Consider the following 19,702-nt stretch of genomic DNA (forward strand, 5'->3'; position numbering starts at 1 on the left):
AAGGGAAAAGGGGATAAAGGAGTTCTGCCAGCAGCAGAACTAAAGAAGCCCAAATTTGTGTCTCCCGGGCAGTTTGCTTGCGGGATTTTGTGTCTGGAGAGAAGACCCTAAATGCTTCCTCGAATAGGATTTCCCCCCAGAGGGCTTGTGGCCACTTCCCTGCTGTGTCCTGCGGGTTCCAATGGAAATATTCCCACTCTCCTTGCTCCGTGGAGATGAATTTCGTGCCTTCCCCGCCCAGCGGCATCCCCAGATTTCGGCAGGAAACCCACTAATCACAAACCCTCTCCCGTCAGACGGGGCGGCGTGTGAAGGGAAGGCGAGGATGAGCACAGCCGAGGATATAAGAAATTAATTACGTTCAGACAGACAACGTTGGCACCTCCAGCCGGCCTGATTTATTTCCACGGCTGCTCTATTTTTGGCGAGCCGAGAACGTTTGACTAAAGATAAGCCAACGAGCAGCCGGAACGGGTGGTGCTGCTAAACCCACAGCCCCGAGAGGCTGAAATCCCCACGGCTGTGCCTCCCGGTGCCGCGGGATCTCTCAGCATCTGCCGAGAGCCTCGAGGAGGAGCAGGAAGAGCGGCAGAGGGAACTCCCCCGGCTGGTGTGCGGGGCGGGGCGGGATCAGAGCGGCTGTGTTGGTGTGTTGGTGTGTCCTCCGAGCGCCGCTCCTGCCCGGGCCGGAGGGCCGAGCGGGCTGCTTATCCCGGGGCTGCGGCGGGGAGGAGCCAGCGCCGCACGGAGCCGAGAGCGGCAGCGCTCCCGCACCGCGCCCGGGCCCGCTCCGGTACCGGCACCGGTACGGCTCCGATCCCCTTGCTCCGGCACCGGCACCGCTCTGATCCCCCGGCTCCGGCACCGGCACCGGCACCGCTCCGACCCTCCTGTTCCGGCACCGGCACCGCTCTGATCTTCCCCGCTCCGGCACCGGCACCGCTCTGATCTTCCCCGCTCCGGTTCCGGCACCGGCTCTGCTACACCTCCTCCTGCTCCGGTACCGGCACCGCTCCGACCCCTCTGCTCGGCTCTGGCACCGGCACCGGCTCTGCTCCGAACCCCGCTGCTCCAGCCCCGGCTCCGGCATCGCTCCAGCTTCCCCGTGCTCCGGCACCGGCACCGCTCCACCTCCTCCTGCTCCGGTACAGCCCCCGGTCCCGCTGCAGCTCTCCGGTTCTCCGGCTCCCGCCCCGCTCCCAGCCCGGCCCCGTTCCCGGATCGGCTCCCGCAGCACCGCCCCTGCTCTGCCCCGCAGCCGGCAGGAAGGAGGAAGGGACACGGCAGCAGGGAGAGCGACCTGCTCGGCGGCCGGTGAGTGCCGGGGTGACATTCCCGGGGGTCCCTGATGGCCCCCCAGCCCCTCCGGCCGGGGTGACATCGCCGGGGGTCCCTGCTCGCCCTGCTCGCCCCCCAGCCCCTCCGGCCGGCCACTGCCTTTGGGACTGGCGGGGGGGAAGGTGCGAGGGGAGGGCAGAGCTGAAGTTGGAGCGGGGAAGGAGGGAGGGAGGGCTCAGCTCGGTCCGGATTTACACCTTGCCGTTCCCTGCCGCCGGAGATCCCTGCGCGTGTTTTGGCCCTAAACCTGCTTTGGGGAGCCCAGCCAAGCCGCCGCTCGCTGTGGAACTTTGACAGGCGCCGCTTTGGTGGGGTGGGAAGGGGATCCGTGCGGTGTGGAAGTCCCCTGGGGTGACACCCGGGGTGTCTCCGGTGGGTTCCCGGCCCGGCAGGGAGCTGGCAGCTCGGCATTCCCCTGGCGCTGCAGTTTTTGCTGCCTGTCCCTCCCAGCTGCATCTCCCCAGCGCTGCCTGTTGCTGGGACAAGTTCCCAGGGCTGCCCCCAGAATTCCTGTCCCCCTCCTTGTCCCCAGACAGCCTGAAAAGCCAGGCTTTAACAGCCTCATCCCTGCGAACAGCCTGGCATGAGCGCGTTGGCACAATGGTGGCATCAGCTCTGAAAGAGAGGAGGAGAGAATCAGGGTCAGGCCCGGGGCTGCCGGCGCTGGGATTGCGCTCTGCATCAAGGCAACGAGCAGCGCGATGTGATGTGCGTGAGGGGAAGGCGCCTGGAGGGGAAAAAAGCTCTGAACAAGCGGCAGGCAGAGAGTTGGAGCTTCTGGGTGAGGTCTGTGAAAGGGCAGGAGCTGTGGGACAGAGCCCTGCGAGGAGCCAGGGTTAATTAATTAATTAATTAATTGCCTCCTCAGTGGGATGTAGGTCTGGGATGTGGGGCTGAAATGAGGTGAAGTGCAAGCAGAGCCCTGTTTCCCAGCCTCACCAGGGCCTGTGGGGCAGAGGGAAAAAGGGAAAAGCAGTTCCCATGATGCTGAAGGAATCACCCTGGGGTGGCAACACCCCTCAGGCAGGGGTCAGTTTGTGTCAGTCTGTGCACTCACGGGGGCACAGAGACCCCAGAGTGCATTTGTAGTGCATTTTTCCTCCATTAAAAAGGAGGTGATTTTATGGATTTTCCTCCATAAAAAGGTGGGAGGTGATGTCCAAGAGTCCCAGGAGGAAGAGGCAGGAATGGGAGAGCACCTGGCTCACAGAAACTCCTCACTGTGTTGCACCCAGCAATCAGAGTTGGCTGATTTTCAGGCTCTCTGTCCCACCAGAAGTGTCCCTCACACCATTTTGGTGTCTGTTCCCCAGGCAGGACCATTTCTGAGGGCAGGGCTTGCAGATCAGTTCCCAGGCTTACTCACTCGAGCTGGAAAATATCTCCATCATGTCCAAATGGGAGCAGTTAATAAATGAGCAGTGGAACAACCTCGCCAGCAATCCTGGGAGTTCCTCCTCTCTGGGACACAGAGAAAGGGAGAAAAAATTGTAACTGAACAGGGTTCTGGAGATCCCACCCCATCCTTGGCCTTGCCACAGCTCCTGGCCTTGGACGTGTCCCCGCTGTGTCCCCAAGCCTGAGTTCCCCCATCTGGTGACTCTCGACCTTGCTTTGTTCCCCCTGAGCCCCGCAGAGCTCTGGGCTGCTGGCAGGGATGGGAAGCACTGCAATCCTCATCTCCAGGCTCCCTTCACTGAGGCAGCTCTTTGTGGTGGCCTGAATGGACCTTTCAGAGAGGCAGCGCTGGTGACAGGGTGACAGGGTGACAGAGGGAAGCGCTGGTGTCACACACTGGCAGTTACAGGTGGCTGAAGAGCACTTGGATGCTTTTTGTTGGCTTCCAGCTGGGCTGCTTGAAATCTCGAGCTGCTGCCTCTCGTGTGCATTCCTTTCCAGTGTCACTCATGCCCTGGGGACAGGCTGGGGTGCACAGGGACAGGGGACAGGGCTGCAGGGGACAGCTTTGGCCTTTTGCTGGCACTGGAGCCAGAGCAGGCAGGTGACATCAGCTGCATTTTGCACAGGGTGAAATCCATGGGCAAAATGGCTCAGAATGCTGCAGGGAGATGAGTTTTGATCTCCCAAATCCATGAGGATTCCTCCATTCTCCCTATCTCCTGAATTTTGACCTCCCAAATCCATGGGGATCTCTCCATTCTCCCTGTCCTGACTTTTGATCTCCCAAATCCACAAAAATTTCTCCATTCTCCCTGTCCTGAATTTTGATCTCCCAAATCCACGAGGATCTCCGCATTCTCCCTGTTCTGAGTTTTGATCTCCCAAATCCACGAAGATTCCTCCATTCTCCCTCTCCTGCCACCTTCTCAGGCAGCACCCTGACTCTCCACTCTCCATCTGCATTAAAATATCCACGCTGCAGTTTCTCCTGGGACCATCACCCCCTTGCTCAGCCTTCTGGAGAGAAATGAATGTCTGGTCAGTCCCTGCAAACCCTGAGACATTCCTCTGGCTTCCACACAGAGCTGAGGTTTGGGGCCAGGAGGGCTGAGAATCTCCAGAAAATCTGGGATCTGTGTGTTTGGAGTCATGTCCAGGAAGAGTAAGAGTTTCCACGAGGGCTTGTGCTCAGAAGGAGCCTCCCAAATTCTCCTTCCACCCTCGGGGAAATCGAGGCAGCTCCTCCAGGCAGCAGGGGCTTGGCTGAGCTCAGAGGAGATCCCAAGCCTGGAATGAGCTCTGCTCTGTGTCATTCGTGTGCTGACACCCAAAAACTCGGCTCTGCTGGGCTGGGTTTGCATCTGTGCAGGGAGAACAGCAGAGAGAGATCTCTGAAAAGGGTTTTTTGCACTCAACAAACCCATCCAGGCTGAGGTTTGCCCTGCTGGGTTTGCATCTGTGCAGGGAGAAAAAGCATCGAGGGATCTCTGAAAAAGGGTTTTTGCTCTCAGCAAACCCATCCAGGCCGAGGTTTGCTATGTTGGATTTTCTTCTGTGCAGGGAGAACAGCATTGAGAGATCTCTCTCTATTTGAAAAGAGCTTTTTGCTCTCAGTAAACTCATCCAGGCTGAGGTTTGCTCTGCTGGATTTGCCTCTGTGAAGGAAAAAAAGCATCGAGAGATCTCTGAAAAAGGTTTTTTGCTCTCAGCAAACCCATCCAGGCTGAGGTTTGCTCTGCTGGGTTTGCCTCTGTGCAGGGAGAGTAACGTTGAGAGATATCTCTCTGTTTGAAAAGAGCTTTTTGCTCTCAGCAAACCCATCCAGGTCGAGGTTTGCCCTGCTGGGTTTTCTTCTGTACAGGGAGAAAAGCATCGAGAGATCTCTGAAAAAGGTTTTTTGCTCGCAGCAAACCCATCCAGGCCAAGGTTTGCTCTGCTGGGTTTGCATCTGTGCAGGGAGAACAGCACTGAGAGATCTCCCTCTGTTTGAAAAGAGCTTTTTGCTCTCAGTAAACTCATCCAGGCCGAGGTTTACCCAGCTGGGTTTGCCTCTGTACAGGCAGAAAAGCATCAAGAGGTCTCTGAAAAGGACTCTTTGCTCTCAGCAAACCCATCCAGGCCGAGGCTTGCCTTGCTGGGTTTTCCTCTGTACAGGGAGAAAAGCATCGAGAGATTTAAAAAGAGCTTTTTGCTCTCAACAAACCCATCCAGGCCAAGGTTTGCCCAGCTGGATTTGCCTCTGTGCAGGGAGAACAACATCAAGAGATCTCTGAAAAGGACCCTTTGCTGAGAGCAAAGAGCTCTTTTCAAACACAGACAGATCTCAGCAAACCCACCCAGGCCGAGCTTTCCCCTGCTGGCTTTTCCCTCCTCCAAGCCCCTGCCTCCTGCCGTTCATCCAGGCAAACCCGAGGGCAGGAAGCAGCCTGCTGCTGAGCACACAGCCCAGATCCCAGCCTGGTGAACAATTAACTCTGCCGAGCTCGCTGCAATCCGCCGGGAGCATCTTTTGCCCTCTCTCCCCACTCCCAACCCGGGGTTCTCTCCAAGGCTGCGTTTTGCCCGCAGCCAGTGCTGCTCATCTGCTGCCTGTTTGCTCAGTCGCTCCCAATCTCTGGCTCCCAGCTCTCGTCTGGCTGGAAGAGAAGCTGCTGCGGGATTGTTTTCGAGCCAGAGGAGAGGGAGAGGGCTTGGGGTTCATCTGCTGCTGCCGCCGCTGCCACCTCGCCTCTGTCTGCTGCTCCTCAGCTCATCCCCACCGCAGCCTGGCTCCTGGATTCTGCTTCTTCCTGCTTGTCCCTGCTGGTTTAGGGATGAGCACCTGGATTCTCCTTTTTCCTGCTGGTTTAGGGATGAGCACCTGGATTCTCCTTCTTCCTGTTTTTCCTTCTTTTCCCTGCTGGTTTAGGGATGAACTCTGAGATTTTCCTTCTTCCTGCTGTTTTAGGGATGAGCTCTGAGCACCTGGATTTTCCTTTCCCCTGCTGTTTTGGGGATGAACTCTGAGATTCTCCTTCTTCCTGCTGTTTTAGGGATGAGCTCTGAGCACCTGGATTCTCCTTCCTCCTGCTTTTCTGTGCTGTTTTAGGGATGAGCTCTGAGATTCTCCTTTTTCCTGCTTTTCCCTGCTTTTTAAGGGATGAGCTCTGAGCACCTGGATTTTCCTTCCTCCTGTTTTTTCTTGCTGTTTTAGGGATGAGCTCTGAGATTCTCCTTCCTCCTGTTTTTTCTTGCTGGTTTAGGGTTAAGCTCTGAGATTCTCCTTCTTCCTACTTTTCCCTGCTGTTTGAGGGATGAACTCTGAGATTTTCCTTCCTCCTGCTTTCCCCTGCTGGTTTAGGGATGAGCTCTGAGCACCTGGATTCTCCTTCTTTTCCCTGCTTTTTTAGGGATGAGCTCTGAGATTCTCCTTCTTCCTGCTCTTCCCTGCTCTTTTAGGGATGAGCTCCAAGCATTTAGATTCTCCTTCCTCCTGCTTTGCCCTGCTGGTTTAGGGATGAGCTCCGAGCACTTCTTTTCTCCCATTTCCCTCTTTTCCCTGCTGATTTAGGGTTGAGCTCTGAGATTCTCCTTCCTCCTGCTTTCCCCTGCTCTTTCAGGGATGATCTCCCAGCCACCACCATCACAGCTGGATTTTTGCTGTAAATTGGGGGAATTGCCCACATCTTTCCCTGCCCACTGGGCTGATCCCTGCTGGAAATGTTGGCATTTCTTGCCACACCTGAGCAGCAGCTGGGCTCTTGCTGGATGTGAAATGAAGCTCCAAAAGGATGCAGGAGCTGCAGGAATGCAGCTCAGGGAGCAGAAGGATGCTCCAGGCTGTGGGGAACTCTCTTCACTGAGTTGATCTCACTGCCAGCACCAGTATTTCCATTTTTTGGGCTTTTTTTGGGGCTTTTTCTCTTATTTTCTGCCATCTCCAGGGTGCTGGGAGTGGAAATATTCAGGAAGAGGTCAGAGGGGGATGTTTGAGGTGCTGTTTTCAAGGATTGCTGAGTTTTGGGAACCGGGTGGGACATTTTTGGGATCTCAGCTGGGTTTGCTTCCCTTTTTCCTCCCTTTTTTGGGTTTAAACCAGAGACTTTTGGCATCAGGGTCAGTTCCTCATTTCTCACCGTGATCCCACCACCCCTGGGGGCTGCAGGCATTGCCACAGCCTAATCATAAAATTAATAATGAAGGAAATAATAATAATATAATAAATATCATAAAATAAATAATGAAGGGAAATCTCCTGTGGGAGGACACTGCTGATGAGGATACTCCAATTAAGGGCATTTTCATGGAATTATTTTTATGTTTTTTAAATTTTTTTATGTATTAATTTTATTGATTACACCCAAACCTTCCACCCTTGTCACCTTCAGTGGGAAACTGAGGCTCAGAATTTATTCCTGGAATTAGGAAAATCTCAAACTTGAGCCCTAAAACTCTTTCCAGGATGTGTTGATCTGAACCAAACACCTCCTGTCTCGCTGTGCTTTGGGTTTTATGAATTTAATTCATTTTTTTTGTGCCCTTTCAGTGTTTGGTAATGTTTTTATTATTGAACTTTCTCCCTCTCATTCTCTTTCCTCCCCAATCTCTGAAATCCTCATCCATTTCCTTCCAAACAGCCCAAATTTTCCCAGCTGGGCTGGGGCAGAGCACTGGGTTGGAAGAGTTTTTTTGTGGTGATTTTGCCTTGAATTGCTTCATTTACAAGGAGAGGCTGCTGGAGCCGGCAGTAAACACCAAAACCTGCAAAAAAAAATCAAAATGTGACTTTTTTGGGAAGCAGGGAAACATTCCCAGCGTTCCATCTCTTTCTGCTCTTCCTCCTTAAATAGAAAAGGTTTATTTTCTATTTAATTATTTAGAATTTGGAATTTAGAATTAATTTAGAATTTAGGATTTAGAATTAATTTAGAATTAATTTAGAATAACTCCCATGATGGTCACTCAGGGTTTGGAATTCCTGATCCCAGAAGGGATTTATCCTCAAACCACCCCCAGCTTTTCCCTCTCTGCTCCCAGCACTTCCCACTCGCAGAGTTTTGGCTTTTTTTAGTTGCTAAATCTGCCAAGGTCTGTGAGCAGAGCCTCGAGTCGGGAACAAACACAGCAATGTAAATTCGGCATTTTGGGTTGTTTTTGCCCTGCACGGATCATCACCTGGAGCTTGGAGTTGTGCCTTCTGTCCATCCCTGTCCCAGCTTTGTCCCCATCCTGTCCCCATTCTGTCCCAACCCTGTCCCATCCTTGTCCCAAACCTGTCCCATCCTTGTCCCCATCCCTGTCCCCATCCTGTCCCATCCCTGTCCCTATCACTGTCCCAAATCTGTCCCAACGTTGTCCCATCCTGTCCCCATCCTTGTCCCATCCTTGTCCCATCCTTGTCCCCATCCCTGTCCCCATCCTGTCCCCATCCTGTCCTCATTCTGTCCCAACCCTGTCCCCATCCTGTCCCCAACCCTGTCCCATCCTTGTCCCCATCCCTGTCCCCATCCCTGTCCCATCACTGTCCCACCATTGTCCCAACCCTGTCCCCATCCCTGTCCCCATCGTGTCCCCATCCCTGTCCCATCCTTGTCCCATTCCTGTCCCCATCCTGTCCCATCCTGTCCCATCATTGTCCCATCATTGTCCCCATTGCTGTCCCCATCCTTGTCCCCGACCCTGTCCCATCCCTGTCCCCAACCTTGTCCCATCCCTGTCCCCATCCCTGTCCCATCCTGTCCCAAATCTGTCCCCATCCTGTCCCCATCCTGTCCCCATCCTGTCCCCATTCCTGTCCCCCTCCCTGTCCCATCCAGGACGTGCCGAATCCCCAAATTCAGGATTTTCACTCCAGGAAACCCCCCGGAGCCCCCGAGGGGAAGCAACATTTTCCTAAACCCCTCCGTGTGCTCTTTAATCACTTAATCCCCGCCAATCCCCGCTGATTAGCCATTAATTGCGCCGCTAATTGCGCTATCATAGCGCGGCAGGCACAGCCACACCAGCGCCCAGCCAGCTCCCGACTGGGAGCACTGGTGGCATGGAGACCCTGCGGCGGGAATTTGGGCCAAATCCCTCATTTTTTGGGGATTATAATCCCGATTTATCTCCAGTTTTTCCTTATCATCCGCGAGGCAGGAGAGGAGGATTGATACCCTCAGAACAGCCCTGCTGTTATCATCCCTTTTGCAATGTGGATTTGCCTCAAAATGTGGATTTCCTCGACATGAAAATGCCTTTTGTAATGTGGATTTTCCTGTCAAAACCACACAGAAATCCCTCTGGTTTCCCATGGAGAGCGGAGAGGGGGAAAAAGCAAAATATTTGAATTTATTTCCATTATTTCACTCTGGACACTCCAGGCTGTGCTACACGTCATTTTTCCCGACAGTGCCCAAGGCCTTGAGGGCTCAGCCAGGAGTTTTTTCCGGGGGAGATTCCTCTCCTCCCCTCTGTTTCTCTCCCCCCAGGCTCTGTTATCTCCCCAAGGCTCAGCAGGAACCAATCTGCCTCGTCAAGGACACCAGGCCTGCGGGGCTTTGCACCAGCCAGGGCTTTGAAAGGGCAGGGAGGAGCAAAGTGGGAAAAAAATCGTAAAAAATAATTCAAAAAGGGATTAATTCCCGATTTTCGGATTTTCAGTGTGTTTGCTCTGCGTGCTCTGGGGACACGGGGCTGGGGCTTGGCCGGGTGGCACAGATGGCATTTACAGTTTAACGAGGGACAAGGTTTATCCAAACAGTTCCTTCCCAGCCAGCCTGAAACTCTGCCCTCCGCAGGGAGCTGAGCAGAGGAGCTGAAAACCCAATTTTCCTCGGATTGTGGGTCTTAATCATCACCCAATAATCATCTGAGCGTCAAAATCAGGGACCAGGCTGGTTTTTGCTGGTTTTGAATTTTATTAATTCTCCTCCAGAATTTAGTTGCTATTCCAACACCCGAGGCAGGAATAATCTGTTTATTGCACTTGGGATTTCCCTATTCCCAATTTTCCCTATTTCAAATTTTCCCTGTTCCCAATTTTCCCTATTCCCAATTTTCCCTGTTCCCAATTTTCCCTATTCCCCATTTTCCCTATTCCCAATTTTCCCTATTCCCCATTTTCCCTATTCCCAATTTTCCCTGTTCCCAATTTTCCCTGTTCCCAATTTTCCCTATTCCCCATTTTCCCTATTCCCAATTTTCCCTGTTCCCAATCCAGGTTTGTCCGTTTTGGGATGAACAGGAAAATGTTGGGGTTGTGGTGATGCTGGGCTGGGATTTCAGGAGGATTTTAGGGAGGGAGGGATGGCTGAGGGATGGAGGATTTCTGGAAGAGCAGAAATCCTCTATCTCACCAGTTTTGGGATCCTGGAGGGTTTGATCACCACACCCCTGGCTTTGAGGAGAACAGCTCAGCGAAAAGGGAGAACAGAACCAGGCAGGGATATCCCAAAGCCTGGAATTCCGGCAGCACCAGGGATTTCTCGCCAAGTTTGCAGCCCCAAAGCAGAGTTTTTATCCTCTCAGCATCGCTGGCAGCCACGCCTCGGCTCAGGGGGGTTTGAGAAGCTCCTGCCTTCCTCCTGCAGCTCGGTGGGATGGAAATCCCTGATCCCAGCTGGCCTGGGATGATCCCTTTCCTCAGGAATCCCACAGATCCCACATCTCACCTGGCTGGGGCTCTGAAACCCGCTGGGAGCATCGGGATGAGGAAGGGTTGGGATCAAAGGTGATGCAGCATTTCTCTTTCTGGGGGAGAAAGAGGGATCTAAAAGCAATTATAAAGAAGTAATTATCAAGAAGTAATTATCCCAACTAACCACAGCTCCTGCTGTGCTCTGCAGCCCTCTGACTCCTCCAAAGTTGGCTCCTGGTTTTCCCTCCCTGCTTCCTGCTTTTCCCTCCCATCCCAGGGGGAAATATCCGAGGATGGGAGCAGCCCTGGGTTCAGATTAAATCCCGGATCAGAGCAGGATTGGCAGGGCAGGAGGCTGGCAGAGCTCCTTCCCTCCTTCCCACCCATGTGACCCTCGCAGGGCTTTAAATAAAGCAGATTTGAAACCCTTCAGCCCTTGGGGTTTAGGGGCATTTAATGCCAAACTGTGGCTCTCCCGCTCCGAATTTCTGTCCTGCGGGAAATCCAGGCTGTGGATGGGACTGGGAGTGACTGGAGTGACTCAGGACAGGACAGTGACAGTGACAGGAGGGCAGGAACACTGTTCCCTTGTCCCCTTTCACTCTGTCCCTGGAAAATCTGTCCCAGGGTGGCGTGGAGCTGCTTTAGGAGCTCCGAGGAGCTGCTGGATCAGAGTTTGCAGGGAGAGGAGGGAGATTTAATCCCTCAGGAAGTCTCTCCAGCTCTTCCTCCCATTGCCAGGCTGTGGAAATCCAGGTGTCTCCAGCTTTTGGGGTGAGACAGGCAGAGTTTTCAGGCTTTTCCCAAATTCTTTTGTCAGGGCAAGCATCCCCAGGCTCCTCGAAAATCCGTGGCGAAGAGCCGAGCTCTTAATTGCTCCGATTTTTTTTCGCTCTCCATTGAACAGAAAATACCCAAATTTTCCTCCTGTGAGCCAAGACTTCTCCCTGGCACAGCAGAACGAGGCTGAGAGGAAGGTTTGGGTGGAAAAGGAGGATAAATGGGGATCAGGAATCCCTTCAGCTGCAGGGTGGGAGTGACCCGGGGGGTGACACAGCAGGGACAGCTGAGCTCAGGGATCCCAGCGCTCAGATCCTGGAGCTGCTGCTCTGCAGAAACGCTGGGCTTTTGTTTGGATTCCAACCCTTTGGTGTTTTTCCTGGGCAATTTAATCCTGTCCAGAGCCCTCGAGGCCAGGATCCCTCTGGGATGGTTTTCCCAAGGATCTGAATTCCCGTTTTTCTCTCCACCCTTTGAATGCTGGTCTCTCTGTCCCTCTCCCTTGTGCCAGAGGTGGCTGAATTTCTGGAATTCCAGGGGGCTGGCAGGTGTCTGGGATGACATTCCTGAGTCTTTAAATATCTTTTTGGGAAGCTGGGCGGCAGGGCTGGGATCCCTGAGCTCAGCTGTCCCTGCTGTGTCACCCCCCGGGTCACACCCACCCTGCGGCTGAAGGGATTCCTGATCCCCATTTTTCCTCCTTTTCCACCCAAACCTTCCTCTCAGCCTCGTTCTGCTGCGCCAGGGAGAAGCCTTGGGTGACAGGAGGAAAATTTGGGTATTTTCTGTTCAATTGAGAGTAAAAAAACCTCTCCTGGCTCCTCCTGACCACTGCAGGGGAAGCAAATCCTGGATTTCTGTGATTTCTAGTCTTGCAGACAAGCCTGCAGCTCTGGGAGCTCTGCGTGGGCTGGGGAAGGGAGGAAAGCTCTAATTAAAAAGGGGAGAAAAAAGGGAAAAGGAGGAAAGAAAACAACTTTTAGTGAGGCAGCAGACCCTGCACACCCCGTGGGTGAGAGCATTGCACAGGTTCATCCCCTGGGAATGTTCCTGGAGTGGGATTTGGGCTTTTCCAGCCCGGGAATCTTCTCCCAAAATGTGGATTGTCCTCCCCATCCATCCACGAAGGAAAGCCAGGCGCTGACAGCCTCAGACACAGGTTAAACTGAGAGATAAAACAAAGAGAGGAGATAAAATCAGAGATAAATTAAGAGGCTTTGTGTTGTTGGGAATGACTCCAGATGCTTGGCGCCTTCTTCCCTGTCTGTCCCGGAGGATGGGAATGCTGGGGTGACAGGGGTGAGTTTGTCCCTCTGGGAGGGGCTTTGACCCAGCAGGACAATTCCTTGGATGTGTGGGGATGGATGCTCCAGGGGTGACTGTGACAGTTCCTGAATTCCTGCTGCTCCTGCCCTGGGAATGCTGAACATACCAGGGAAATGCTGAGATGGGGCAAGGAATCTGCTTTATTTCATCTATGAATCCTGAATTCCAACTGTTTATGCCCTGTGAATGCTGAATGTGCCAGGGAAATGCTGGGATGGAGCAGGGAAAAACTTTATTTTATTTGTGAATCCCTGAATTCCATCTGCTCGTGCCCTGGGGACACTGAAAGTACCAGGGAAATGCTGGGATGGAGCAAGGAATCTGCTTTATTTCATCTGTGAATTCCTGAATCCCAACTGCTCCTGCCCTGGGAATGCTGAACATACCAGGGATGGAGCAGGGAATCTGCTTTATTTTATTTGTGAATCCCTGAATTCGAACTCTTTATACCAGGGAAATGCTAGGATGGAGCAGGGAATCTGCTTTCTTTGTGAATCCCAGAATTCCAACTGTTTATACTCTGGGAATGCTGAACGTACCAGGGATGGAGCAGGGAATCTGCTTTATTTTATCTGTGAATCCCTGAATCCCTGCTGCTCACATCCTGGGAATGCTGAACCTACCAGGGAAATGCTGGGATGGAGCAGGGAATCTGCTTTATTTCATCTGTGAATCCCTGAATTCCTGCTGCTCACACCCTGGGGACCCTGAAGGTACCAGGAAAGCCCTGACACCACCCCGGCAGCACGGGGACAATGCCAGCCCTGATCTCCCCGCCGCACCGGGGTGGCCGGAGCGGCCAGCAGTGTCCCCATTGTTGTCGCAGCTGAGCGCCGGGCGCTTCGCTCAGGTTGGGGAATAAGCGCCCAGTGTTCCCAGTGCTCCCAGTGTTCCCAGTGCTCCCAGTGCTCCCAGTGCTCCCAGTGCTCCCAGTGTTCCCAGTGCTCCCAGTGTTCCCAGTGTTCCCAGTGCTCCCAGTGCTCCCAGTGTTCCCAGTGCTCCCAGTGCTCCCAGTGTTCCCAGTGTTCCCAGTGCTCCCAGTGCTCCCAGTGTTCCCAGTGTTCCCAGTGCTCCCAGTGCTCCCAGTGTTCCCAGTGCTCCGGGGCTGCTGGAACAGCGCCTGGCACTGGGCTGGCTCGCTCGGAGCTGCCCTGAGCTCGCCAGGGCCGAGGGAGAGCTGCGAGGAGAGAGGGGAAATATCGGAACAAAGGTGCTTTGTGAGCTCCGGCAGCGCGCTCGGTGGCAGCGCCGAGCTGGGGGTGTGCGAACTGAAAAGGGATTTCCTTCCCCTGTCAGCTCCACAGGTTGGGATTCCGTTCCTGGGATGGAATGGGATGGGATGGGATGGAATGGGATGGGATGGGATGGGATGGGATGGGATGGGATGGAATGGGATGGGATGGGATGGGATGGAATGGAATGGGATGGAATGGAATGGGATGGAATGGAATGGAGTGGAATGGGATGGGATGGAATGGGATGGGATGGAACGGGATGGAATGGAATGGAATGGAATGGAATCCCATCCCCGGAGCAGCCCGGGGTGTGGTGGGAGGTGTCCAAGTTGGAATTGGGATGAGCTTGAAGTTCCCATTCCAACCCAAACCTCTCTGTGATTCTGTGGTGATTCTGTGATTCTGTGATGATTCTGTGATGATTCTGTGATGATTCTGTGATTCTGTTGTGATTCTGAGATGATTCTGTGATGATTCTGTGATTCTGTGATGATTCTGTGAAGATTCTGTGATTCTGTGATGATTCTGAGATGATTCTGTGGTGAATCTGTGATTCTGTGATGATTCTATGAAGATTCTGTGAAGATTCTGTGATTCTGTGATGATTCTGTGGTGATTCTGTGGTGATTCTGTGATTCTGTGATGATCCTGTGATGATTCTGTGATTATTCTGTGATGATTCTGAGATGATTCTGTGATTCCATAAAGCCTCCCAAGGCTGTCCCGGCAGGAATTTTCCCACAAATCCACCTCTCCCCGGCTGTCACCCTGTTTCCCTGACTCAGAACGTGGCTTTGCCTGTGTCATTCTCTCTTAACGGCGAATTCCCGACTGGAATTCTGCCGAGGAGGGCTGGGAACGCTGCTGGACACTCCCAGCTCGGGATCTCACATCCCAGGGGAACTCAAACCAGCTGGGAAGGAGGAAGGACGCGTTGCCATCATTCCTGATTTATCCCCGTGGCATTCCAAGAGAGAATGGAAGCCAAACTTAGATATTTTCTGGGAGATCATTTGTCCTCCCGGATCTTCTCCCAGCTCCGGAGGGAGGACTGAGGTGTCCTGCCTGCCGTGGGGACATTCCTGCGTTTGCTGTCACCGTGGGAGGCAAAGAAATGGCAAAGAAATGGCAAAGAAAGGCAAAGAAATGGCAAAGAATGGCAAAGAAAGGGCAAAGAAATGGCAAAGAAAGGCAAAGAAATGGCAAAGAAATGGCAAAGAAATGGCAAAGAAATGGCAAAGAATGGCAAAGAAATGGCAAAGAAAGGCAAAGAAAGGGCAAAGAAAGGCAAAGAATGGCAAAGAAATGGCAAAGAAATGGCAAAGAAATGGCAAAGAATGGCAAAGAATTGGCAAAGAAATGGCAAAGAAAGGCAAAGAAATGGAGGATGGAATGACTCCCTGGGGATCCCAAGATCCCTTTCCGATCATTCCCAGCATGATGGTCCTGCTGTTTGCTCCAGGATTGTTTTTTAACAGGATTCATGATTATATTAATAATATAATTTAATGGAATAGAATATAATGGAATATAATGGAATAGAATAGAATAGAATAGAATAGAATACAATACAATACAATACAATACAATACAATACAATACAATACGAATTAATATAATGGAATATAATGGAATATAATATAATATATTATAATATAATTATGATATGATATTATAGGTTATGATGATATGATATATAATATAATATAATACAATATAATATAATATAATATAATATTATAATATAATATAATATAATACAATATAATATATACATTATTACAGAATACATATTCCATATATTATAATAGAATATATTCCATACTGCTCCGGGGGTCTCCTGCCACCCCCGGCTCTGTCCCCAGCCCTGCCAGGTGAGGAGGGACACCTCTCCACCCCGGGCTGCCTGTTTGCTCAGCCTCGTGTTTGCCGAGCAAATAAAGGAGCAGAATTGCCCATTTCTCCTCTGCTCCTCGCAGGAGGGAATCGCTGCTGCCCAATAGCCAGGAGCGGAGTGCTGAATAGCTCTGTTCAGTTTGCAGTGTAAACACAACCGGTAATCTCCCCGGGGATTAAAAAAAAATAAAAATAGGATTAAAAGAAGCGAACTTTTCCCTCCAAGCCTTCCTCTTTTTCGGCTGGGAAACGAGGGCAGGAGTGTGTTGAAATGGTAGGGAGGAAAAAAAAAAAAAAAAAAAAAAGAGGAGAATTTAGGAATTTATAATTTCTGAGTGGCAATAATTAGCGCTGGGAGGCTTTGCTTCCAGACCCTGCTGGAGGAGGGAAGGAACAATTCCACACTCTGGTGATGCCTGAAATGCCTGGCCCGGGAATTCCAGAGCAGGGAAGCTGCAGAAATGCGGGAGAGGTTCACTCCCAGCCCGAATGCCTGCGGGAACAGCCCGCCGAGGAATTCACAAATTGCGATTTCTGCACACAGCCTTGGGTTTGCAGGATCCTCAACTCCTCGTCAGCACCCCGTGAGGAGTTTTCCCGATGGGATTCAGCTCTGGGGCTCTCGGGAATGTTCCAGCCGAGGGTTTATTCCCCACTTAATCACACTGAAAGAAGATCACTCGCCCTGCTGCCTTTAATCCTCGTTCCTCGGCCCAATTCCAACCTGGCTGATGCCATTTTCGCCCGGGTGATGCCTAAATTCCTCCCTGCCGTGTGAAACTGCTCCTTCCCTTCGTGTCCGGCCGTGCAACGTCATGTTCCTGCCTGCTGGTAATTATCCAGCCTGTTGTTAATTATCCAGGGATTGCTGCCGTTCCCGGCAGGCTGCGAAACCCAACTGATGTCATCGCCGTGCTCAATAAGTGTCACTTTCTCTCGGAAAGGCAGGAAATGCCAGCGCTTCCTTTAGGACACCGGGATTTACAAAAAAAAAAAAATTTAAAAAATAAATTAACAAGAGGCGGGCGCTAGGAATTCTTCCTTTTGAAATCCGTGCCAGGGGGAGAGCAGCTGTAAAATGGGATTTTTTTTCTCCCCCAAGGAATGCGGCTGGAGGGTGGGAGAAGTGTGGGGTGGAATCCCACATGTCCTGCCCCGCTCTGGCCCTACAATCCCCCCCAGGCACGCAGGGTGTGGTGCTTTGCTTCCAGCTGGTTCCCTGCTAAACCATCCCCGGCTTTTTGGGGAAGGGAGATGGAGAGACCATTTCCCCTCATTTTCCTCATTCATCTTTGCCGTTCTCTGCACCTTTCCTGATCCAGATTTGATCCTGATCAAGGTCCCTCCTGGAGGTTATGGATTGGCTTGGAATGGATTGTCGGAGCAGGAATTGCTCAGCTGAGCACCTTCCCAGTGTTGTCCCCATTATCCCATTCCAGTCCCTGCCAGCTGGGACTTTGTCCCCAGAGCAGGCTGGGGTGTTATCCAGGAATGGATTCACTCCATCCATCTATCCTTCCATCCATCATCCATCCATCACCTCTAAATCCCTTTTGGAACCCACACCATCCCTGCTGCCACCTCCTCACTGTGCCCGAGCTGTTCCTGTAGCGCTGGGCTATCATTCCAAGGTCTGAAGGCTGCAGTGGAGGTGTCTAAAACCCCCCAAAAAAACCCCCAAATTCCAGGCCGGGCCGAGCCTTCATCCTCGAGAGTTTGTGGAGCTGAGCGGGGATGGTTGCCGCGCGGGAATTCCCGGGATGCAGGTGAATCCCGGGATTTCCGGGGGATTCACCCACCGCGGGGTGCCGTGGCTGGCCGCAGCGCCTGGCGGGCGCCCAAACGGAGTGTTTTTCCCGCTGACGGCTAATCTTTTAAGCTCTGCCGTGCCGCACGCCGCGCCGGGCGCTGCCGTTGTCCTGGCGACGGGATGCGGCGGCGGCCGGGCGCTGGGGCTGAGCGCATCGCTGTGGAATGCCAGCGGCTTTTGGGGTGCTGGTCGGCCCGGGAGGGACCCGAGGGGACCCTGGGGACACGCAGGAGGAGGGGACAGAGCTGCCCCGGGGGTGTGGGTTTGCCCAAAGCAGCCTCTCTGTGGGAAAGGACATGCCGGAGTGGATTTTGGGGTCTGTTTGGTAGCCAGGGGTGATTTCCCTCTTCAGGTTGGGTTGGGGGTGAGAGCAGCGGTAAAGTCCAGGGCTGTTGGTGGAAAATCCCCTGGCAGGTAGGTTGGAGTGTCCAGAGGAGAAAGGATGCAGGAGGAGCATTCCTGGAATTGGGAAGGGGAGAGATCAAACCCAAACCTCCTCAGGCCTGCGGCTGGAAGGGGCAGAGGGTGTTGTCCATCCCTGGAAGTGCCCAAGGCCAGGCTGGACAGGGCTTGGAGCGCCCTGGGATGCTGGAAAGTGTGGGATGAGATGATTCCTAAGGTCCCTTCCAACCCAAACCGGGCTGGGATTAGGGAATTCCGTGTCTGTAAGTCCCAGCAGGAGGAATTCCAGCCCGATCCCATCCACACTGCCTGGAAATTTGGGCTCTTTTGGGAAAAACCAAAGCAGGAAAGGCACAGCTGTGCCCAGGGCGAGCTCCCCGCGGCTGCTCAGCCCCAGCCCAGCTCACCCCGTGCCCCTGGAGGGTTTTCTTCCTTTCAGAGTTTGATGGCTTTAATCAGATCCGCGGCTAAGGCGATTCTGCCGCCCGGCAGGATGAGTCACCCGGAGCTGGGGATGGAGCTGGGGATGGAGCTGGGGATGGAGCTCGGGATGGAGCTCGGGATGGAGCTGGGGATGGAGCTGGGGATGGAGCTGGGGATGGAGCTGGGGATGGAGCTGGGGATGGAGCTGCGGATGGAGCTCGGGATGGAGCTGCGGATGGAGCTCGGGATGGAGCTGGGGATGGAGCTGGGGATGGAGCTGGGGATGGAGCTGCGGATGGAGCTGGGGATGGAGCTCGGGATGGAGCTGGGGATGGAGCTGCGGATGGAGCTGGGGATGGAGCTCGGGATGGAGCTCGGGATGGAGCTCGGGATGGAGCTGGGGGCTCAGGACACCTCCCAGGGCTGGATTTTGGGCAATCCGGATCTGCCTCCACTCAGCGTTTCGCCGCTGGCTCAGGAAGTCTTTGCTGCAAGGGCGAAGCAGAGACCAAACTGCCTCTTTTCCGGCGAGAAGTGTGGGGTTGAGTTTTCCCCATGGCTGTTCAGTCTTGTTCTTGTTTTCCTGCTGGTTTTACTCGGGTTTTTCCCCTTCCCGGCATTTCCGGAGTTTCCAAGGATGCCACGAGGCACGGCCTGTGCTGGTGTTTGTGTTTCATTGCTCACAGTCCTGCCCTGGGCTCACAAAAAAAAGCCTCCCCTGCACCTCCTGACCAGAGCCAGCCCTTAAAATCACCAGGAACCCAATTTCCCTGGCACAGACATGTCTCCTCTTTTGCTCTGGCCCAGAGAAGGGATGTTCCCTGGGGTGGAAATTCAGGTCGGGATGCTGCCAACCCCAAAGAGCAGCAGCTGTGGGGCAAAAATTCGGGTTGGGATGCTGCTGACCCCAAAGATCAGCAGCTGTGGGGCAGAAATTTGTGTCGGGATGCTGCCAACCCTAAAGATCAGCAGCTGTGGGGTGAAAATTCGGACTGGGATTCTGCCAACCCCAAAGAGCAGCAGGTGTAGGGTGGGAATTCGGGTCGGGATGCTGCCGACCCCAAAGAGCAGCAGCTTTGTGGGGCTGGGGAGCCACCCCCGTGGTGTCCAACCCCCTGACCCCGCTGCCCCCTTCCCCGCAGGGCTCTGCCGTCGCTGGCAGCACGAGGGAAGATGAACAAGATGAAAAACTTCAAGAGGAGGTTCTCGCTGTCGGTGCCGCGCACGGAGACCATCGAGGAGTCGCTGACAGAGTTCACCGAGCAGTTCAACCAGCTCAACAACCAGAGGAATGAAGGTGAGGATCCCCCGAGTCCCCTGGAGTGGAGCTGGGGCTGCTGGGGACCGTTTGGGGTGGGGGAAAGCCTCTCCAGCCCCCTCTGGGCTGCGTGGGAAGCTCCTGCCCTGTCCTCTGGGTTGTTCTCCCCACGATCTGCCCGTGGGGATTAATAACACCTCGTCATTAAAGCCGAGGAGAGATTTATCCTCGCCTGA

General features: G+C 53.4%; 1 protein-coding gene and 1 long non-coding RNA gene across 3 annotated transcripts in view; one reads left to right on the top strand and one right to left on the bottom strand.

Annotated features, from left to right (window-relative positions):
- Nucleotides 1–370: 370 nt before the first annotated feature.
- LOC146423847 (uncharacterized) lies at nt 371–1,023 on the bottom strand. The gene is made up of 2 exons (XR_014847267.1): nt 987–1,023; nt 371–887 (listed from the first exon to the last, which is right to left on the bottom strand). It is a non-coding gene; the product is annotated as an uncharacterized LOC146423847 (long non-coding RNA).
- Nucleotides 1,016–19,702, top strand: part of CDK18 (cyclin dependent kinase 18) — a 31,352-nt gene continuing 12,665 nt past the window's right edge. The window contains exons 1-2 of one of the 2 annotated variants that reach the window (XM_085044382.1): nt 1,016–1,314; nt 19,351–19,505. In XM_085044382.1, the coding sequence (XP_084900508.1) occupies nt 19,382–19,505 (124 nt within the window). In that variant the 5' untranslated portion in view covers nt 1,016–1,314; nt 19,351–19,381. Of the gene's footprint in view, nt 1,315–18,725; nt 18,750–19,350; nt 19,506–19,702 lie in introns of those variants that run through there. The other variant, XM_085044381.1, reaches the window with a different exon arrangement.

This window comes from Lichenostomus cassidix, unplaced genomic scaffold, assembly GCF_008360975.1.
Source record: "Lichenostomus cassidix isolate B80296 unplaced genomic scaffold, HeHo_3.0 unassigened_scaffold_chr26, whole genome shotgun sequence".
Classification (NCBI taxonomy): domain Eukaryota; kingdom Metazoa; phylum Chordata; class Aves; order Passeriformes; family Meliphagidae; genus Lichenostomus; species Lichenostomus cassidix.